Source organism: Populus alba, chromosome 7 (genome assembly GCF_005239225.2).
Source record: "Populus alba chromosome 7, ASM523922v2, whole genome shotgun sequence".
Lineage (NCBI taxonomy): Eukaryota > Viridiplantae > Streptophyta > Magnoliopsida > Malpighiales > Salicaceae > Populus > Populus alba.
Window position 1 is genome coordinate 13,427,290 of NC_133290.1, and position 16,512 is coordinate 13,443,801.

The 16,512-nt window shown below is 30.9% G+C and overlaps 2 protein-coding genes across 2 annotated transcripts; both read left to right on the plus strand.

Annotated features, from left to right (window-relative positions):
* Positions 1-1,799: 1,799 nt before the first annotated feature.
* Positions 1,800-2,495, plus strand: LOC118040260 (uncharacterized). The gene has a single exon (XM_035047155.1). It carries the CDS (start codon positions 1,800-1,802, stop codon positions 2,493-2,495), a length of 696 nt encoding a protein of 231 aa, XP_034903046.1.
* A 4,077-nt stretch (positions 2,496-6,572) lies between these two features.
* Positions 6,573-15,221, plus strand: LOC118040105 (uncharacterized). The gene is made up of 8 exons (XM_035046973.2): positions 6,573-7,473; positions 7,725-7,775; positions 8,371-8,403; positions 10,341-10,379; positions 10,495-10,524; positions 10,693-10,728; positions 12,482-12,580; positions 13,995-15,221. The coding sequence occupies exons 1-8, from the start codon at positions 6,675-6,677 to the stop codon at positions 15,137-15,139; spliced, it is 2,232 nt and encodes a 743-aa protein (XP_034902864.1). The 5' UTR covers positions 6,573-6,674; the 3' UTR covers positions 15,140-15,221.
* Positions 15,222-16,512: the final 1,291 nt, after the last annotated feature.

The following is a 16,512-nucleotide window of genomic DNA, read 5'->3' on the forward strand; positions in this document are numbered from 1 at the left end:
CATAAGGTAAGTCCCTTTTCTTGTCTGTCCCATTGTAGTTTGTTGTGCAAGATTCACAAAGTTTATTGAGCAATTACGTTGCACTTCAAATTAATTAACACAGTTTCATTTCTTTTTCTCTTTTCCTTTTTTCACTTTGCTTTAAATCAGATAGGTACAAAATGTAGTTGTCTTTGGATATCAGACATGCGAAAAAACAAGTATAGATAACTAAAAGCTTTCTGGAATCAGATTTGTCTTATTGCTGCTACTCATCTCCTGCATGTTGAGAAAATGACAATATGCATGTAAAGAGTATGGTGGTGGGTGAAGGACTTAAGAACAGTTTCCAAGCTAAACAGCATGCTTCACATTTCTATATCATTTCATAATTTCAGTGTGCATCGAGGGTTTTGCTTAGACTTAGTTATGTTGAAACAAGATACATCGAACATGGGATCTTGAAAATTGACAGATACAATATAATTCAAAATTTATGCAGTTCGATCTGGCCTTCATATCTAATGTCTGGTTTACTTTTTTCCAGAAAAATGAAATGGATAACATTCTATTCTTATTCATGTGAATGCAGGCTCTCATACATTCATGAGAATCTTTCTTATCTCAACATCCTCTTGGAATCACAAGAAAAAAAAAGGCTAAGTGATAATCGAAAGCGAAGCAAACAATCAGCCCTTGGGGGTACATGCAGTGCTTCTTTTGAACTAAATGGAGAAACCAATAACACGGCAACTTAGACCAACCCGGCAACGCAGAGCCACTGTCCTACAAAGAGAGCAGTGCAGTTGAGATTGGGTTTGATAGCATCAAAGGATGCAGCTGTCAAATTAAAAGACTGTGCAATGGTAAAACAAGTGTCTCCACTTGCTGCTCCAACCACTTCATCACATTCTGGGGTACTTTTGGCGAAGAAACCAGCAGCTGCTCATCAGACATTGTTTAACATTTGAAAGAAAATGAAGTCAATATATTTGAAAGAAAAGGAATATGTGTTTTCCTTCCTCTCTAGTGGATATTCAGTTTATACTTTTCTGCTTTGTGGGTTGCGGACTCTCATGTCTAGCACTTCTATTTATACTACAATGTTCCATTGTTAGTGATGAAACCAAGAAATAAATCCTAAATTCACTGTTGTTGTAGTTCTCACAAGGAGGCCGGCGCCGGCTTCTGTAAAATTTGTGATACTTTTCTTGTGATTCTCTTAGTTCGACATAATTTTTCTTAACTAAGCATCCAATGTTTTAATATTCAAACAGCCCATGCAGTGGACGTCAAAAGATCATATCTCTCATACATGTCTCTAGTGATGCTTTTGCGTTTGTTAACGCGGTGCACCGTGCTAATTAATGGGTTTAATCACGGTATATATTTCAAATCGCTAGTTTAAATATAATTGTTAATTGCTGTGATAATTAAAGGTAATTCTAAAATGTTGTTTATTATCAGTTTAAAAACCCAAGTGGTTAATGTCCCGAGCATTAAAGATTGCATTGAGACAACTAGCTTGTGTTGGATCAGATCATGTCGAAATTAACAACTAGCCTGATCTACTGCTTGTCACGAGGAATTCACCTCATGATCAATTCAGCTAGCCGACCTTGGAGAAATCCTTAAGGAATCAGGAATCCTTTTCTAACCAGGAAAACATTTGTCAACCGTATTCTATGCCAATAAATCCACAAACAAATTAAGAGTCATATATTTCCACAAACCCTAGCTGCTAGCTAGACTCACCGTCTTAATTACCTTCTTCGTCGTGTCACAAACCCTACTGCCCTTCTTTCTCTCCCAACTCAATCATGGAGACACCCGTCCATTACGACTATATTGTCAGATTAAAACCCAAGACAAATAGAAACTCACAACGCGTCAACAGTGACCAACCACTACAAAAGGTACCAGCAACGTTCCCTGTGAACTTCTTGCTTTACAGGAGAGAGATCTACTCTCTTCATGGAGTGTCGTTCTCTGCAATAGATAGAAGACCCGAGGCCATAAGCCGCAAAATTATTCACTTTCTGGTTGGAGATTCACCGATTCATCACATTGATGATTTCAAAGACATCTTGACCGACATGGGCATCCCTGGAATCAAGATATCACAGATACTATTCGAAATTGCAGCCAAGGCGCATGGCATTGATACTTGTAACGGCGTATTCATGATTGTCTCAATAAGGAAGACAGTCTATCAAGAAGCTAGACTTCGTAATGAAGAAGATGATACTGCTAGAGCTGTGAGGGAGTCAATGGAGGTTGCGGCGAAGCCAATCCCGGCCACCGAGTCCTCCATTGATGCAATGGAAAGGGTGGTTCTGGACGCCTCTGCGTCAGCGAGAGTCTGCACTGTTTGTATGGAAGAGATTGACGGAGGGAGTGAAGCAATTCGGATGCCGTGCTCCCATGTCTATCACTCAGATTGCATTGTTAAGTGGTTGCAGACTAGTCACATGTGTCCTCTTTGCCGCTATCATATGCCCTGTGAATACTTGTGAGCATGATCATCAGCACCAACTATCATTCAGATTTCATCATTTTTTTTTTCTTTTGTTAATTATAGCTATAATTAAAAATTTCAAAGGTTGATATTTTTGGCAAGTTTGTTTATATATATTTGAGAACTAGACAACTACGTGCATGGACGCCTTCTGGTCTTCTGCAAATTTCTAGGTATTCAATTCGTGACTGAAGATCATAGTTTACAAGGAGATAAAGCTGAACTTCTTTTCTCATCGTCCGCAAGAAAAAAAAAGAAAAAAAAAAAGAAAAAAAAAAAAAGAACCTTCATTTTCATTGCCATAATTAATAATGGCTAGTGATACATGGATTATTAAAGAAGGGAATAAAACAAATTCCGGTTTGCTGTGAAAGTAACTGATTTTGAGCTTTTTTATTAAAAGGTTTTAAAGTTTTCTTGGAAGGAATTTATTGTAATATAGATGGGGAATTGAGAGGAAAATTTGAGAGAAAATTAAAAGAAAATGAAAAATAAAAAAAAATCTGTTTTTTAGTAAAAGGGCAGAATTGAAACCTTTTGACAAAAAAAAAAAGTTCAACATTGGGAAATTTTAAACTATTATGTAGAAGCGTGGAGCCTTGATGAGTTTCTAATCACTAGGTTAACTCATGATTACTTAGCGTTGTTGGGTTAATATACAAGTTATTAAGTTAATTCAAAACAATTAATTTTTTTTTTATCAAAATAATATTATTTTTTTAAATATTATTTATGTTAATTCAATCTGGTTTAATTAGGTTAATATTTAAATTTTATAAAATCAAAATATTTTATAATTCAAGTTAAAATCTAACCCATATCAAATTCTAGGTCACATATATATATTTCTTCAGATCAACCAACAAATTAGAATCAAATTCAATAGCTATATTTCCCTTCACCATAAAAATGTTTATATTCCTCATAATAATGATGATTACATCAATAGAACATTAGTTTTCGATTATAAGTATGTCAAGTTCTACTTGTTACTTAACAAAGTATATGTAATAGCGATTAAAAATCTTTAACCAGAGTTTAAATACATAGACAATGTTGAAGAATTAATATAAATTTATTTTTATTTTATCATTTAGTAGCTTAAGTTTTTAGCTTAAATTGATTTTTTTTAGTATGATTATAAAATTAAAGATGGATTGAGAAGAGAAATCAGAGCTTCCACCTACATCTACTGCCATTTTGGCTAATCTCTTCAATTTATCAGAATTCCCTCTTATCGCATTGCTTCTTTCTACCTCTTCTTTGGTGACAATCCCCTTTTCATTTACATTTACTCTAACTCCTACAATATGCCAAACATCAGTGATATACTTAGCATTGGTTGGTTGATCAGTCCACTGTGGCATACCTGAAGGAACAACAAAATACTTGTGGAGATTTGGACCCTTAATTTACATAGCATAAAAACACAACAAGTTCAAATTATTTATCTCTAAATATTCATGATCCTGTTACCATTACTGCTAAGAGTGACCATAACAGCTGTAACAACACTCCCTGATCAGTTGTAACATCATCCTATAATATATTTAATTTTGATCTCTTCCGGTCTTATTAGAAAAACAATTTATTTATAGATATTAATCTCTAGAGATGAAAGCGCTGTCACTTTGGCCGTTTCCATGATTTTATCTGCAAATCTTCATTAATCTTTTCGTGGAATTGAAGTGATTTGCCGACAGTTTCATCATCCACTTGCACTTGTTTTTCTTCGTAGACTTGTGAAGTCAAGATTCCCAATGATCAATATCATCAATTAATTGTTGCTAATTAATTTGGTTGAAGAAAGAAATATCTGTTAGGCTGATTTACTTCCATATTAATTATTGTAGGATTCTTCATTAATCTGAATTTTAGAATGGTTCTAACCTCTTAATCTGAATTGATGAAAACAATTTGATTTCTTAATTATTGTTAATACATTGGATATGTAATTACCAGTGTATTTATGTACCTATTTTCTCAACCAAACCCTTCATCTCCATATTATTTGACAAAAATAAAATTAAAAACCCATTAATTCTTTGTGAATTATAAATATTTTTTTGGTAGGTGAGAATAAATATTATGTATTTTCAGCATATTACATGGATTGAGTATTGTCAAAGAACCATCTCAACCCAAAAGCTTAAGCTATTAGGTGAGGTTTCAAGATATGATTTATATTATTCTTTAACACACCCCCTTAAGTGAAAACCCTTTGGGACTTCAAACTTACATATGCCTTATTACCTTATGCTTAATTTTATCAAATAAATGAGGATGGTGAGATTCGAACTCATGACCACTAAGTCATCAAGGCTCTGATACCATGTCAAAGAACAATCTCAACCCAAAAATTTAAACTATTAGATGAGGATTTCAAGATATGATTTATATTATTAACAAGTATAAGAGTGTATCCTCTGTTGGGGTCAATTTACATCTCAGATCTAAAACAATACCACACAGGAATTAAAAAAAGAGAGGAGGGATCGCTAGGGATACAAGATTTGCAGCCAAAAATATGACCTGACAACTTGAGGAAACAGAAGGGAGGTGTTTTCTTAAACACGAGGCAGATTTTTATGATTCTCTTCCTTTTGGTCATTAAATTTCTTAAACAATTCTGCGACCACTCGTAGCTTCTCGTTGCTCCCCTGTTCCGATTAGAAACAGAGATTCAAGAAGCTATGCTACGTCCTGAGAGAAGAGTGATCCATGAATCTGTAGAAGAGGAACCTGTATGGTGAGGACATGGTCATGTTGGGTCAATTAAAGAAGGTGTGAATTAACGTGGGCCCGGCTTCACTATGCAATAGAGACATTGAAGATAAAGCAGGAAGAGGGAAAGAAGCCTCTTCAACCACAACCAATTCAAGTATTAAATTGACTTGGAAAATTCAGAATGAAGACTCCCTAGCTACCGTCTTCTATTGACTTGTAATTAAGTAGACACTGGTCCTCGCATCTTTAATTATTTACGCGTCAATTGAAAACAAAAAATTAGGAAAATTGATCTAAATATATCATATATGACCGTCAACGTTTAGAAAAAGAAAAAAAAAATTCAAATAGCAAGGATGCAATTCTGCCAGACGTGTGGGGCCAAAAATCTTTTCAGTCAAATATTTCTCAAGTTAACATTGTTATAAAGCATGCATGCATGCATGCATGATTCTTAATTACATTATTAAAATAGAAAAAGGTTAAAAAAAACTAGAACAATAGGACATCTAAAAAAAAAAAAATAGCTTAATTAGCAAGAAGCACTAATTTCTTCTCTATGTTTGAGGCCGCAAGTCTCACCATGTTAATTTTTCTTAAATAGCTTGACTCTGCAACTTCTCCATCACTCGTCATTCTTTTAGCGTACATGCTTATTAATGTTAGTGTATACGCTATAATTCGACCTGTGGGTGTGATGTTCAAAAGGATCAACTCCTTGAAATGACAATCACTTCTTCTTTCGAAAAAGCAATCTCTTCTGTTTTCACACTTTAAATTAGAGATAAGTTCATTATCTTTTTAGCTGTAGATTGCCACCTTCCAAATGGACCGTGTGTCTCCAAAAGCCAAGCCCTGTGGACCGCAATTCAATGTTCAAATTTGATGGCAAAAAGTAATTTAAATGAACCGGCAATAATTTAGACTGAAAATGATTTTGAAACATTAATAATTGTTACATCTTCCATATATATATATATATTGAAGGAAGAGAGACTTTGAGACGCTTCACGGGTGACCACAGGAGAGGTGGATGCGTTGGAATTTTGAATGCCAAGTCCGTCAGTTTAAAAACAACTATTATATGCACGTCGTTTAAGGACCACCTACAAGTTGGCCTACTGGTATTTCCATTTACAATTCTGGGGACGAAGAACTAGCTACCTATTGATTACTCAATTCAATGTTGACAACTATCCAACGATAGATATTTAATATGCAAGTTGGCTTATTTTATAGCATATTTAATGTGCCAGAGGCCAAGAAAGCAACGACTTTTGCTCGTAGAAAAGGATATATATGAAACACACTCAAAATGCAATCATTTAGTGTTTGTTTATATAAAAGAGTATTGTTCTCAAGACCACATATTTTATACACACACACACACATATGCAGGCAGAGTAGCAAAACAAAACCATCATTTTTTTTCCCTGCAAGTTTTCTGTCGATGTTGAGTGGAATATTAAAGCACCATTTCGGTGCATATCCAGCCCTTTTTTGTCTAGTCATCCTAGCCGGCCACCAGAGTTGCAGTGCTAGAAAGCACAGCAGTGTTGACTGTGCTCCATCTTCTTGTGGCAACATCCATAATATTAGCTACCCTTTCCGACTAAGTACCGATCCCAATAGCTGCGGCAACAAAAAATATGAGCTTAATTGTGAAAACAACCGCCCAGCTTTATACTTGAAGGGGGTAAAATATTACGTTCAGGCAATCCATTACAGCAACTTCACGATTCGAGTTGTGGATGCTGATGTTCAGAAGGATGATTGCTTCTCTATCCCTCGTCATTCTTTATTCGACGATGATTCCTCTGACAACAGGGATTATTATCTTTCATATATATCAACTTTTGCTTTTATGAGTTGCCCAAATCCAATACTGAGTCCTCCACACTATATTGTGGATGCTTCTTCATGCAAAAATGGCAGTCCTCTTCTTAATTTTACGTCTAATATTTCTTCTCCGAGTTCCCACAATATGAAGGGTAATTATTCCTATGTCTTAATTGATGTTTATTCCTTGTGGAGCACACCGGAATTGAGGGACATACCGGACTTGTGCCATGTAAATTTGATATATCCCGCGCCTTACACTGATGCGCCGAAAAATATTACTTCCTATATAGATGTCCGCGATAGTATTCTATATGGGTTTGATTTTTCATGGTCTTTTCGGGTCTGTTGTGATTCTCTGAAAGAGAACCCCTGCAAACTTGATGAAGCCAACATAAGCATGTATTGCCGTACGTTACTCTCTCTCTCTCTCTCTCTCTCTTTCTCTCTCTCTCTCTCTCTCACACACACACACAGAGCTTACCTTAATTTGAATATATAGGAAATATATAAATATCTAAACAACACGGTTTGCTGATAAAAAGAGAGAAATTATGCGTTACCGTTTGTCTTAAACTCTCATTAGCTCTTTCATTCATATTAGCTGCATAATTATTCTCTTAAAAGGATTTTTATTAATTTAACTCTTTCTTTTTTTTAGATATAGATATTGAAGACTTAAGAAGGGCTACTCCGATCAGAATTGCAATGGGTAAGTAACTCTTTCGCATTATTTTTTTTATATCAATTTGTGGATATAAACATGATATGAACAACTTTCATAGAAAGAAGATTGTCATATTTATTTTATTTTATAATCTTTTTGTTTTGTTTGAAATAATAAAAACAATTAATAATAATAATAATAATTAATTGTTGTTATTATTATTACCACTACATGAACATTAACATATATTATCCAATGAGCAATGACTAGAGTATGCCTTTAATTAGTAGGGTTGCAAATCACTCTAATATTCGTGTACTTGACTTGATTTTTAAATACCCCTTCCACAATTATATATGAAATTTATCTCTCTCACTCTCTCTCAAATTTTAAAAATTTATACCTATTTCTTACAGCCTTATTAATTTTTTTTAAAAAAATATTTTTCTCTATAGTAATTTAAATATCACACCCCAAATATTATATAAAACTGACTTTCACCTTGTATAATAATTTTAAAAATATTATATACAATTCCTCAACCTTTTTACATCAAATGCACCATGCATAATTATTTATATTCCCAAGAGTAATATTAATGTCACTTAGTCTCTTTACCATTTGTTTGTTTTCCTTGCAGGTTTTCTGACTAATCATATACTCAAATATCTTGGTAATAACTTTTTTATTTATCTAAATTCTTGAACATAAAACCTAAATGAGTTTCATGACATTAAAAAAATGGATTGGAGAGAGATAGATCTTTAGAAACATTGTTATTACATAAACTCTCTAACTTTTCTACGTAAAATCTTGAAAAAATACATGTAAGATGGTGAAAGGTCGAGTATGAAGTAAGGATATCCACTCTACACATCTCAATAAATACCCATTATGCATGTCAAATGAGTATTAAGGTATAACCATGTGCACTTCATAATTAAAAAAAAAAATGACATGCAAGATCCTAATAGAGAAAAAAATAATAATAATATAGGGACTTAAATGGTTCCCCTAAAAAAATTGAGAGCAAAAAGCCTTCCATTCGAATACTTTAAATTTGTAGGGAGCAAAATACTATTAAGTTGGGTGGCATGTACTATGTAAATTTTGTCAATAATGAATTCAATTCGATCAATATTTAGTACATTTCTTCTTAATTTTCCTTTAAATTCTCTAAGTCTATTCCTAGCTATCAGAGATATATATATATATAGAGAGAGTTTCCAATCAACTTAATATTAAAAAATAAAATTAAAAAAATAATTAAAAAAAAAATCTGAGTCAACCAATGTTAACTTATCAAACTTATGATATGTGACGAGACCGAGATAAATTCATATAAAGTAATCGAAGAAAATTATAAAGTCTCACTTCCAACAGATTTAACGTCAAAGTGGAAATCGAGAAAAATAAAAATAAATTTATGAAACTAGTATATAACCCAAAAAATAAAAAAATATAATTATGAAATATAATTCCAAAAATAACCTAATATTTAAGAATAAAATAAAAAATAAAAACTCAAAAAACAACACTATTATAATAAATAGTGTTTTGTGGGTGTGACTACAATGATTTAGTCACTGTTAATTAATGTGCTAATGAATTAAAAAATAATATAACTTTTAAATTTATCCTTGTATTTATGTTTAATTATTTATTTTATGATTTGTTTTCTAATTTGGTCAATTAATTTTTTTTTCTTGAAATTTTGTTTCATTAGTTATTGTGGTCTCTAAATTTGTTCAATTATTTAAATTGTCGGCTTATATTAACTAAATACTTATGAAATGAATTCTAAATTTATGTAGGGCTTTTATCACCAAAATAAACTGTTTTAGATTAATTTTTCTAAGATAATTTATTTTGTCAATGTTACCAATTAAGTTTTGCCTTCCTTCAAGGATGTAGATTCAATATTTAGGAGGATAACAGTAATTATCTAATGATCAAACAGATGTATATATATATATATATATATATAAAGTAAAAATTTATATCAAATTAAAGAGATAAGAAATTAGAATAGAAAATCAAAGGTTTAAATAAAAGTAGTTTATGACTTTAAAATAGAAAGACCTAATGAATTATGAAGGTTTTTTAGAAAAGTTAAGAAAACTAATAACTAAACCTAATGAATTTATTAGTCCTTGAACTATAAAAGCCTTACAATTTAACCCAATTACTCATGGCTGATATTTGAAAATATTTATTTTGAACATCAACAATGATATAAAAAATCACATCATAGCAAAAACACAAGGCAAGATTAGAAACACAGAGGTTGATCAAATTAATAAAAAAATAAGAATCAATAACTTCAAGTAAATTTAGAAAGGTTTGCCATAAAAAAATATATGAAATGAAATGGTTAGCTCTCAAAATGATAATCCACTGTGTCAATAATGAATTCAATTTGATAAGTTTTTAGTACATTTCTTTTTAATTTTGCCTTAAACTCTTCTAAGTCTATTTCTAGCTATCAGGTTATTTGAATATCAAAACAGACTTACATGCTCTTTTTTTTTTTTGTTAAATTTATGAATTAGTAATCTTATTATAAGATTTTGAACATTGATGCAATGTTTTTTTTTTCTTGAAATGTAGTCGTCATCCTCGTATGGCCGGTAAACAAGTATTTACCATGTGAGGAATCTTTATTTATTTTATAGGCATTTTCCTTAATTTTTTTGTATACCAAAATCTTAGACACTAACAATACCTTCTTTTTGTTCTTTTTTTTTTTTTTTGGTGAATATAGCTACCAGTTGGATAGTATATCAAAGCTCAAGTGAGTTAATTTATTTTATCTTATTTATTAGTACTAATACTAATATTCTACTAATAAATTTATCTGTGATTTAAATACTAGCTTTTTTATTCATGCTAGCCTTTTCACTTATTTTATATATCCTACAATATTTCACATATTTACCTTACTCTCTTTCTGTTATTGTAGTGCAACCGCAATTGGAATTCAACTTTGATATAAACAGTGAGGATTGATTCATACATGTCTTTTATAAATTACAATCTTCCTCTTGCAAAAGTATATGTGAAAGTTTTCTTTCATTCAGTTAAAAGAGTTAATCTAAATATTTGGTGTTAATTTAGATAAGTATACTTAATTATGTGTTAGTTTAATTAGAAATATCATAAAATTATTACAAAAGCCATACAAAAGTTTAAAATTATTACTGTCGCACCCAACATCATAGAGACCTAAAAAATATTTTCAATTAAAAGAAATAAACAGATTTCTGATATCTTATTCTTAAATAAAAAAATGTCTTGTTTACACAGTTGCCACCTAATATTATGATTACTAGAAACCCTAACTAGCCATAGAGATTCTATGGTACGGAACTAGTTACGCAAAAGAAAATATATTATCACCTTTTAAGCGTCCAATTTAAAGCAGATTGAATTGCTGGTTTTGTCTTAAATTGCTTAGAGTTTGTTGGTTTATACTATGATGGTCTGCTTGTAATATTCCTGACTCTAGCGTAAATGAATATTCAACTATGGATATTTCCAACTTTAGCGTTGGTAAATATTACATAGTTAAAAAAAACATATGGTATTCCTAGCTCTGATGTTCAGTTAATAAACAATAAAATGAATTTAAATTAAAGCGTATATATTTTTTTTAGAAAAAAATATTGTATACCGATTTGCATTTCATAATAAAAATTTTAAATTAATTATATAGTGAAATATCTAAAAAACACAAAAAACCTATAAATAAATTCAAAAAAATTCATGAATTTTTCTAGAATTTTTTGATATTATAAAAATGCTTGTTTAACTAGATATCAAATAAAAAGAGAATAACATAAAAGGGGTTGACATAAAAATTTGTTTCGTTAAACATACGCTTAGCTCAAAAAAAAAAAAAAAAAAATGGGCCTTTAGTTCCTTGCCCTCTTTTTTACTTAGTCCAGTACTCCCTTGTTTTTGTGTTTTTTTTCCTTGTTTGTTCGCCCTTCCATTCGTCCTCTAGTTCGTCTTTCTCTGTCCTTTTATAAGGCCAGAGAGAACAAAATGTAGCTGTTAACAGTCCTGCACTTGCAGGGGACGTGGTCCATGATTGGACCGAGTTTGCTGCTATATTTCCTGCTCCCCTGTTGAATCGGGATGAAGAAGACGAATAAATGTTCCAGAAACGGTGTTGATTTCGGCAGAAATAGATATTTTCTGTTTGGCCCCTGAACTTTTGAAATTTAGCAATTGGGTCCCTAATCAATCATAATCAATTTTTAATTCCACTTGGATTAATTTCAATTGAATCCCTAAATTATAGAGAAATTTACACAACAGCCTTTGGTTTCTGGATTATTCAATTTGGTCCTTGAACATTAATTTCTTGCAATTTTACCTCAAATCAGCCCTAAACTTTCATATTTATTCAATTAAGTCCCTGGTTTCATTAAGTAATTCAATCAAAGTTTAATTAAGTCCCCAAACTTATTAATTATTTAATTTAGCTCCTGATTTCATTAATTTAACTAATTCAAAGTTTAGTTAAGTCCCTAAACTTATCAATTCTTTAAATGTTTTTGACCAAGTTGACTCCCAAATTTAATAATTTCATTCTCAAACTTTCAATTTGTGTTATCTTAATCTAATTCTCAAATATATATTTTTTATTCATTCATTTTTTTATTTTTTATTATAATATTTTTTTAATTCAAAAAGTGGATTATGACAATTACAATTTGAAATTCCTTCATGTATTTATTTGGCAGGACCTCATTCTCTTGAAATCACGAAGACCATCTCTTCGGATGCACTAAGCATTCTCATAATTTTGCTCGTTACACTACTTGTGCTACTTTTGCTCGGTGGTAAGTATTTTCTTTTGCTTTCTTGGAATAAGTGAACCATTAAATGTATGTATTAAGATGCAAAACCTTTTACTTATTTTCATCATTTTAATTGTTAAAAATAAGTCTTTCAAATTTAAATTTCTCAATTCAATTCTAATTACTTATTTTCTTGCAACCGATGTCAATTTTTCAATTAAATATGGAGAAGTGTAAAAAATGTAGAAATGCAAGCTCAAATTTTACCAAAAATAAAAGATAAAAAAAATTATAAAAAATGACAAATGGGAAACATTAGGGGAAAAAATCAAACTTATAATCTCTAAAACTCTTAGAAACAAATTAAATACTAAGTTAAAATGGAAAAAATAAATTGCAACCCTTCATTGAAATTTTAAAATGGACAATGAATGTATATTAAGTACGAAACCATTAATAAGTGCAATATTATCTCTAAGTTTGGGTACTTCAATGGTTTCGTCCATTATCTTTTGCTTATCTAAACAAAATATCAATTAAAAATAAAAAATAAATAAATTGAAAAGAATCAAGTAAAAAAAGCAGAAATGGAGTATTTAAAAAGTTATTAAATATTTAAAATAAAAAATGTAAATAAAAAAGAATATGAATTAACATATTTTATTTTTCTCTTTTTCTCTTTTGTGACAAAATAATATTTTTTAATTCAAATAAAAAAAATTACTCCATGGTGTTTTTTTTTCTAATGGTTTGTCAATTTCATTTTTCAATCTAATTTTTTAATTCAAATTTTTTTATTTTTATTTTTTTCTAATATTTCTCAATTGTTGATTTTATACAATTTTTTAATTTTTCTTTTTTTAAAAAAAATTATAGGTGTAAATTTCTATATTCTTGGCATGCGTTGACATTTAATGGAAGTATTGATCAAATCACAATAAAGGGATCATATTAAAAAATATCTAGAGTAAAGGGACTATATGAATAAAAAAATAATATTAAAAAATATCAAGAATAGAGGTGTGAAATATACAATTATTTCATTGTTTATTAGAGCTCTGAGTTTAAAATTAGAGGATTAGGATGGAATTAAAAAGATTAAATTAAATTTTGAGGACTCATTTTAATGATTGTTCGAACAAATAAAAGATAGATATTTTATAAGGTAATGAATAAAATTACAAAATTTGAAAATAACATATATAAGCAAGAAAAACTTGATATATACATTTTTTAATTTTTTTATGTTTTGAATTTTTCCTAGAATCAATGAAATCTCAGTTAAATTTTATTTGGTGATAAGAATTTCAAATTTGAAAAAATTTGATGCTTTTGTGGATACATGTTTGAATTAAGAATCACAATTTCATTTAGAAAAAAAATATTTACATGGCATTCTAATAACAAATAATATATTTCCATAATCGATGAATGTTCTTATAATGTCTATATGCAGGGACATATCATACATTATTATTCCTTTGTGGGCTTCCATGTCTCATAACCTTATTGATCTATAAATGGCGAAGAAGGCATTTTTCAATGTATGGCAACATAGAAGAATTCTTGCAAAGTCATGATCATAATCTCACGCTTATAAGGTACTCTTACTCGGAGATTAAGAAAATAACTCACGGATTTAGTGACAAGTTAGGTGAAGGAGGTTATGGCTCAGTGTACAAAGGAAAGCTTCGTAGTGGTCGTTTTGCGGCTATAAAACTTTTGCACAAAGAAAAGGCTAATGGGCAAGAATTTATCAATGAAGTTGCCACCATTGGAAGAATTCACCATTGCAATGTGGTGCAACTCATAGGCTTTACTGTTGAGGGCTCGAAACGTGCTCTTATATATGAGTTTATGCCTAATGGATCTCTTGAAAAATATATTTTTTCTAGGCAAGGTAGCATACCGTTGAGTAACCAGAAAATATATGAAATTTCTCTTGGGGTGGCTCGTGGCATTGAATATCTACATGAAGGTTGTGACATGCAGATTTTGCATTTTGACATTAAGCCTCACAATATTCTTCTCGATGAAAATTTCACTCCAAAAGTCTCAGATTTTGGACTTGCAAAATTATATCCAACTAATAATAGCGTTGTGTCCCTTACTATGGCTAGAGGAACGATGGGATATATGGCTCCTGAGTTATTTTACAAAAGTATCGGAGGTGTCTCTTACAAAGCCGATGTCTATAGTTTTGGAATGTTATTGATGGAAATGGTTGGGAGAAGGAAAAATCTGAATGCATTGGCAGATCATTCAAGTCAGATGTACTTCCCTCCATGGATTTATGACCAAGTTAATGAAGGAAGGGATATACTTGAAGATCAAGCGACAGAGCAGGAAAAGAACACAATAAAAAAGATGACTATAGTGGCATTATGGTGCATACAATTGAAGCCTATTGATCGTCCATCGATGCATAGAGTTGTACAGATGCTTGAAGCAGATATTAAATCTCTACAAATGCCTCCTAAGCCTTTTTTCGTTCCACAACAAACATCAAATGATGATAGGATCAATATGGCCAATCCAACAAGTTTAAGAGATTCGTCGAATGTTTGTAGCTTTGATTCTTATTATCAATTTGGTCGTTGATAGAAATACTCTTGTATGTTTGTTTGTTTATTTAAGTAATATGTTAATTTTGTATGCCTTAACTATCTAAATTTTGATGATACTCACGTATCGTTCTCACAATAAAATATGAATTTCTAAAATTACTTAATATTTGTTCCATTATGACCTTGTTTCCTTTTATTTTATTAAAAATACTTGTTGGGTGTGTTTTTTGGGGAAATTTTCTAAACTTGTGAAATGGAGTTGCCACATTATAGTTGTCACACGAGTGCAGTATCGCGGCGATTGCCCACCACTCTTATCAAGTGTTGTATGTCTATCTTGACAAATATAGGAAGACAAGGAATTCTTGTTTTTTATCAATGGAAAAAAAATGAAATAGGAGTCATCACCTAGTATTTTGGTCAATAGGAACCCTAACTGGTCTCAAAAATCGGGTATAGAGATTAATTGCGTAAAAAGAATGTATTAGCACCCCAAATACGTCCTACCTAAGGTAAGCCGCATTGTTTTATTGTTTGATAAAAATCTAAGGTCTTGTCATGTTTTTTAATTGTTGGTCCGTCTATGGTTCAAGAAAAGCCCTTCTCAGTAAAGAGGTTCTTATCTTATAGGATAAAACCTAACCGTTCTAATGTTTTATAAAAGAACTATATTTTTAATATCAAGTACATTTTACGTATAAATTCATAATCCTAATATTAAGAAAACAAATAATTTTTTTTTAATTTTTGAAATATTGGTTAACTTCTCGTGACTTTAATACATTGGTTATTAAAGCCAAAATGCGTGTTAAATTTTTTTTTTTTGAAGTTTTCTTTGTTATATAAAAATACAATATGATTTTCTTAACTTTGAGAGACTTCACCATATGCATGAAAACAAAAATATCTTTTTTGGTGAAAACCGAGTATTTTAATACCGGATTTGTATCTTTATGATATAAAAATACAGACTGATATTAATTAAAATTGCATAGAAAAGTAAGCGGGAAAATCCTGAATTTCCTAAAATGTTTTTTGAATTTTTTTTTGACTGGGCCGAAATCAACCTAAAAATGAAACTGAGCCTACTTTCTACAAGGTTGGACTCAGCCCAGCTGATGATCCAGCTCGTAGCAACCATGGACTGGTTATTGTGCATGAGCACAATAACCATTAATTAATTAGTTGTTTATTGTGTGCATGCACAGTAATCGGCTAATTATTCTTCTTACTTGCAGAACGTCCACATGACTAATTATCAGCCTAGTCGCGTGGGCTGGGCTGATGATCCAGCCTATAGCAACCATGGACTGGTTATTGTGCATGATCACGAAAACCATTAATTAATTAGTCGGTTACTGTGCGCATGCACAGTAATCGGTAATTATTCTTTTTGCTTGCAGAACG

What these genes read in the sequence shown, in the direction of transcription:
- LOC118040260 (XM_035047155.1), top strand. Translation starts at nt 1,800, where the DNA reads ATGGAGACACCCGTCCATTACGACTATATTGTCAGATTAAAACCCAAG.
- LOC118040105 (XM_035046973.2), top strand. Translation starts at nt 6,675, where the DNA reads ATGTTGAGTGGAATATTAAAGCACCATTTCGGTGCATATCCAGCCCTT. An exon ending in ATTCAACTTTGATATAAACA is followed by an intron (nt 10,729 to 12,481) that starts GTGAGGATTGAT and finishes TTTATTTGGCAG; the next exon opens with GACCTCATTCTCTTGAAATC. An exon ending in TGTGCTACTTTTGCTCGGTG is followed by an intron (nt 12,581 to 13,994) that starts GTAAGTATTTTC and finishes GTCTATATGCAG; the next exon opens with GGACATATCATACATTATTA.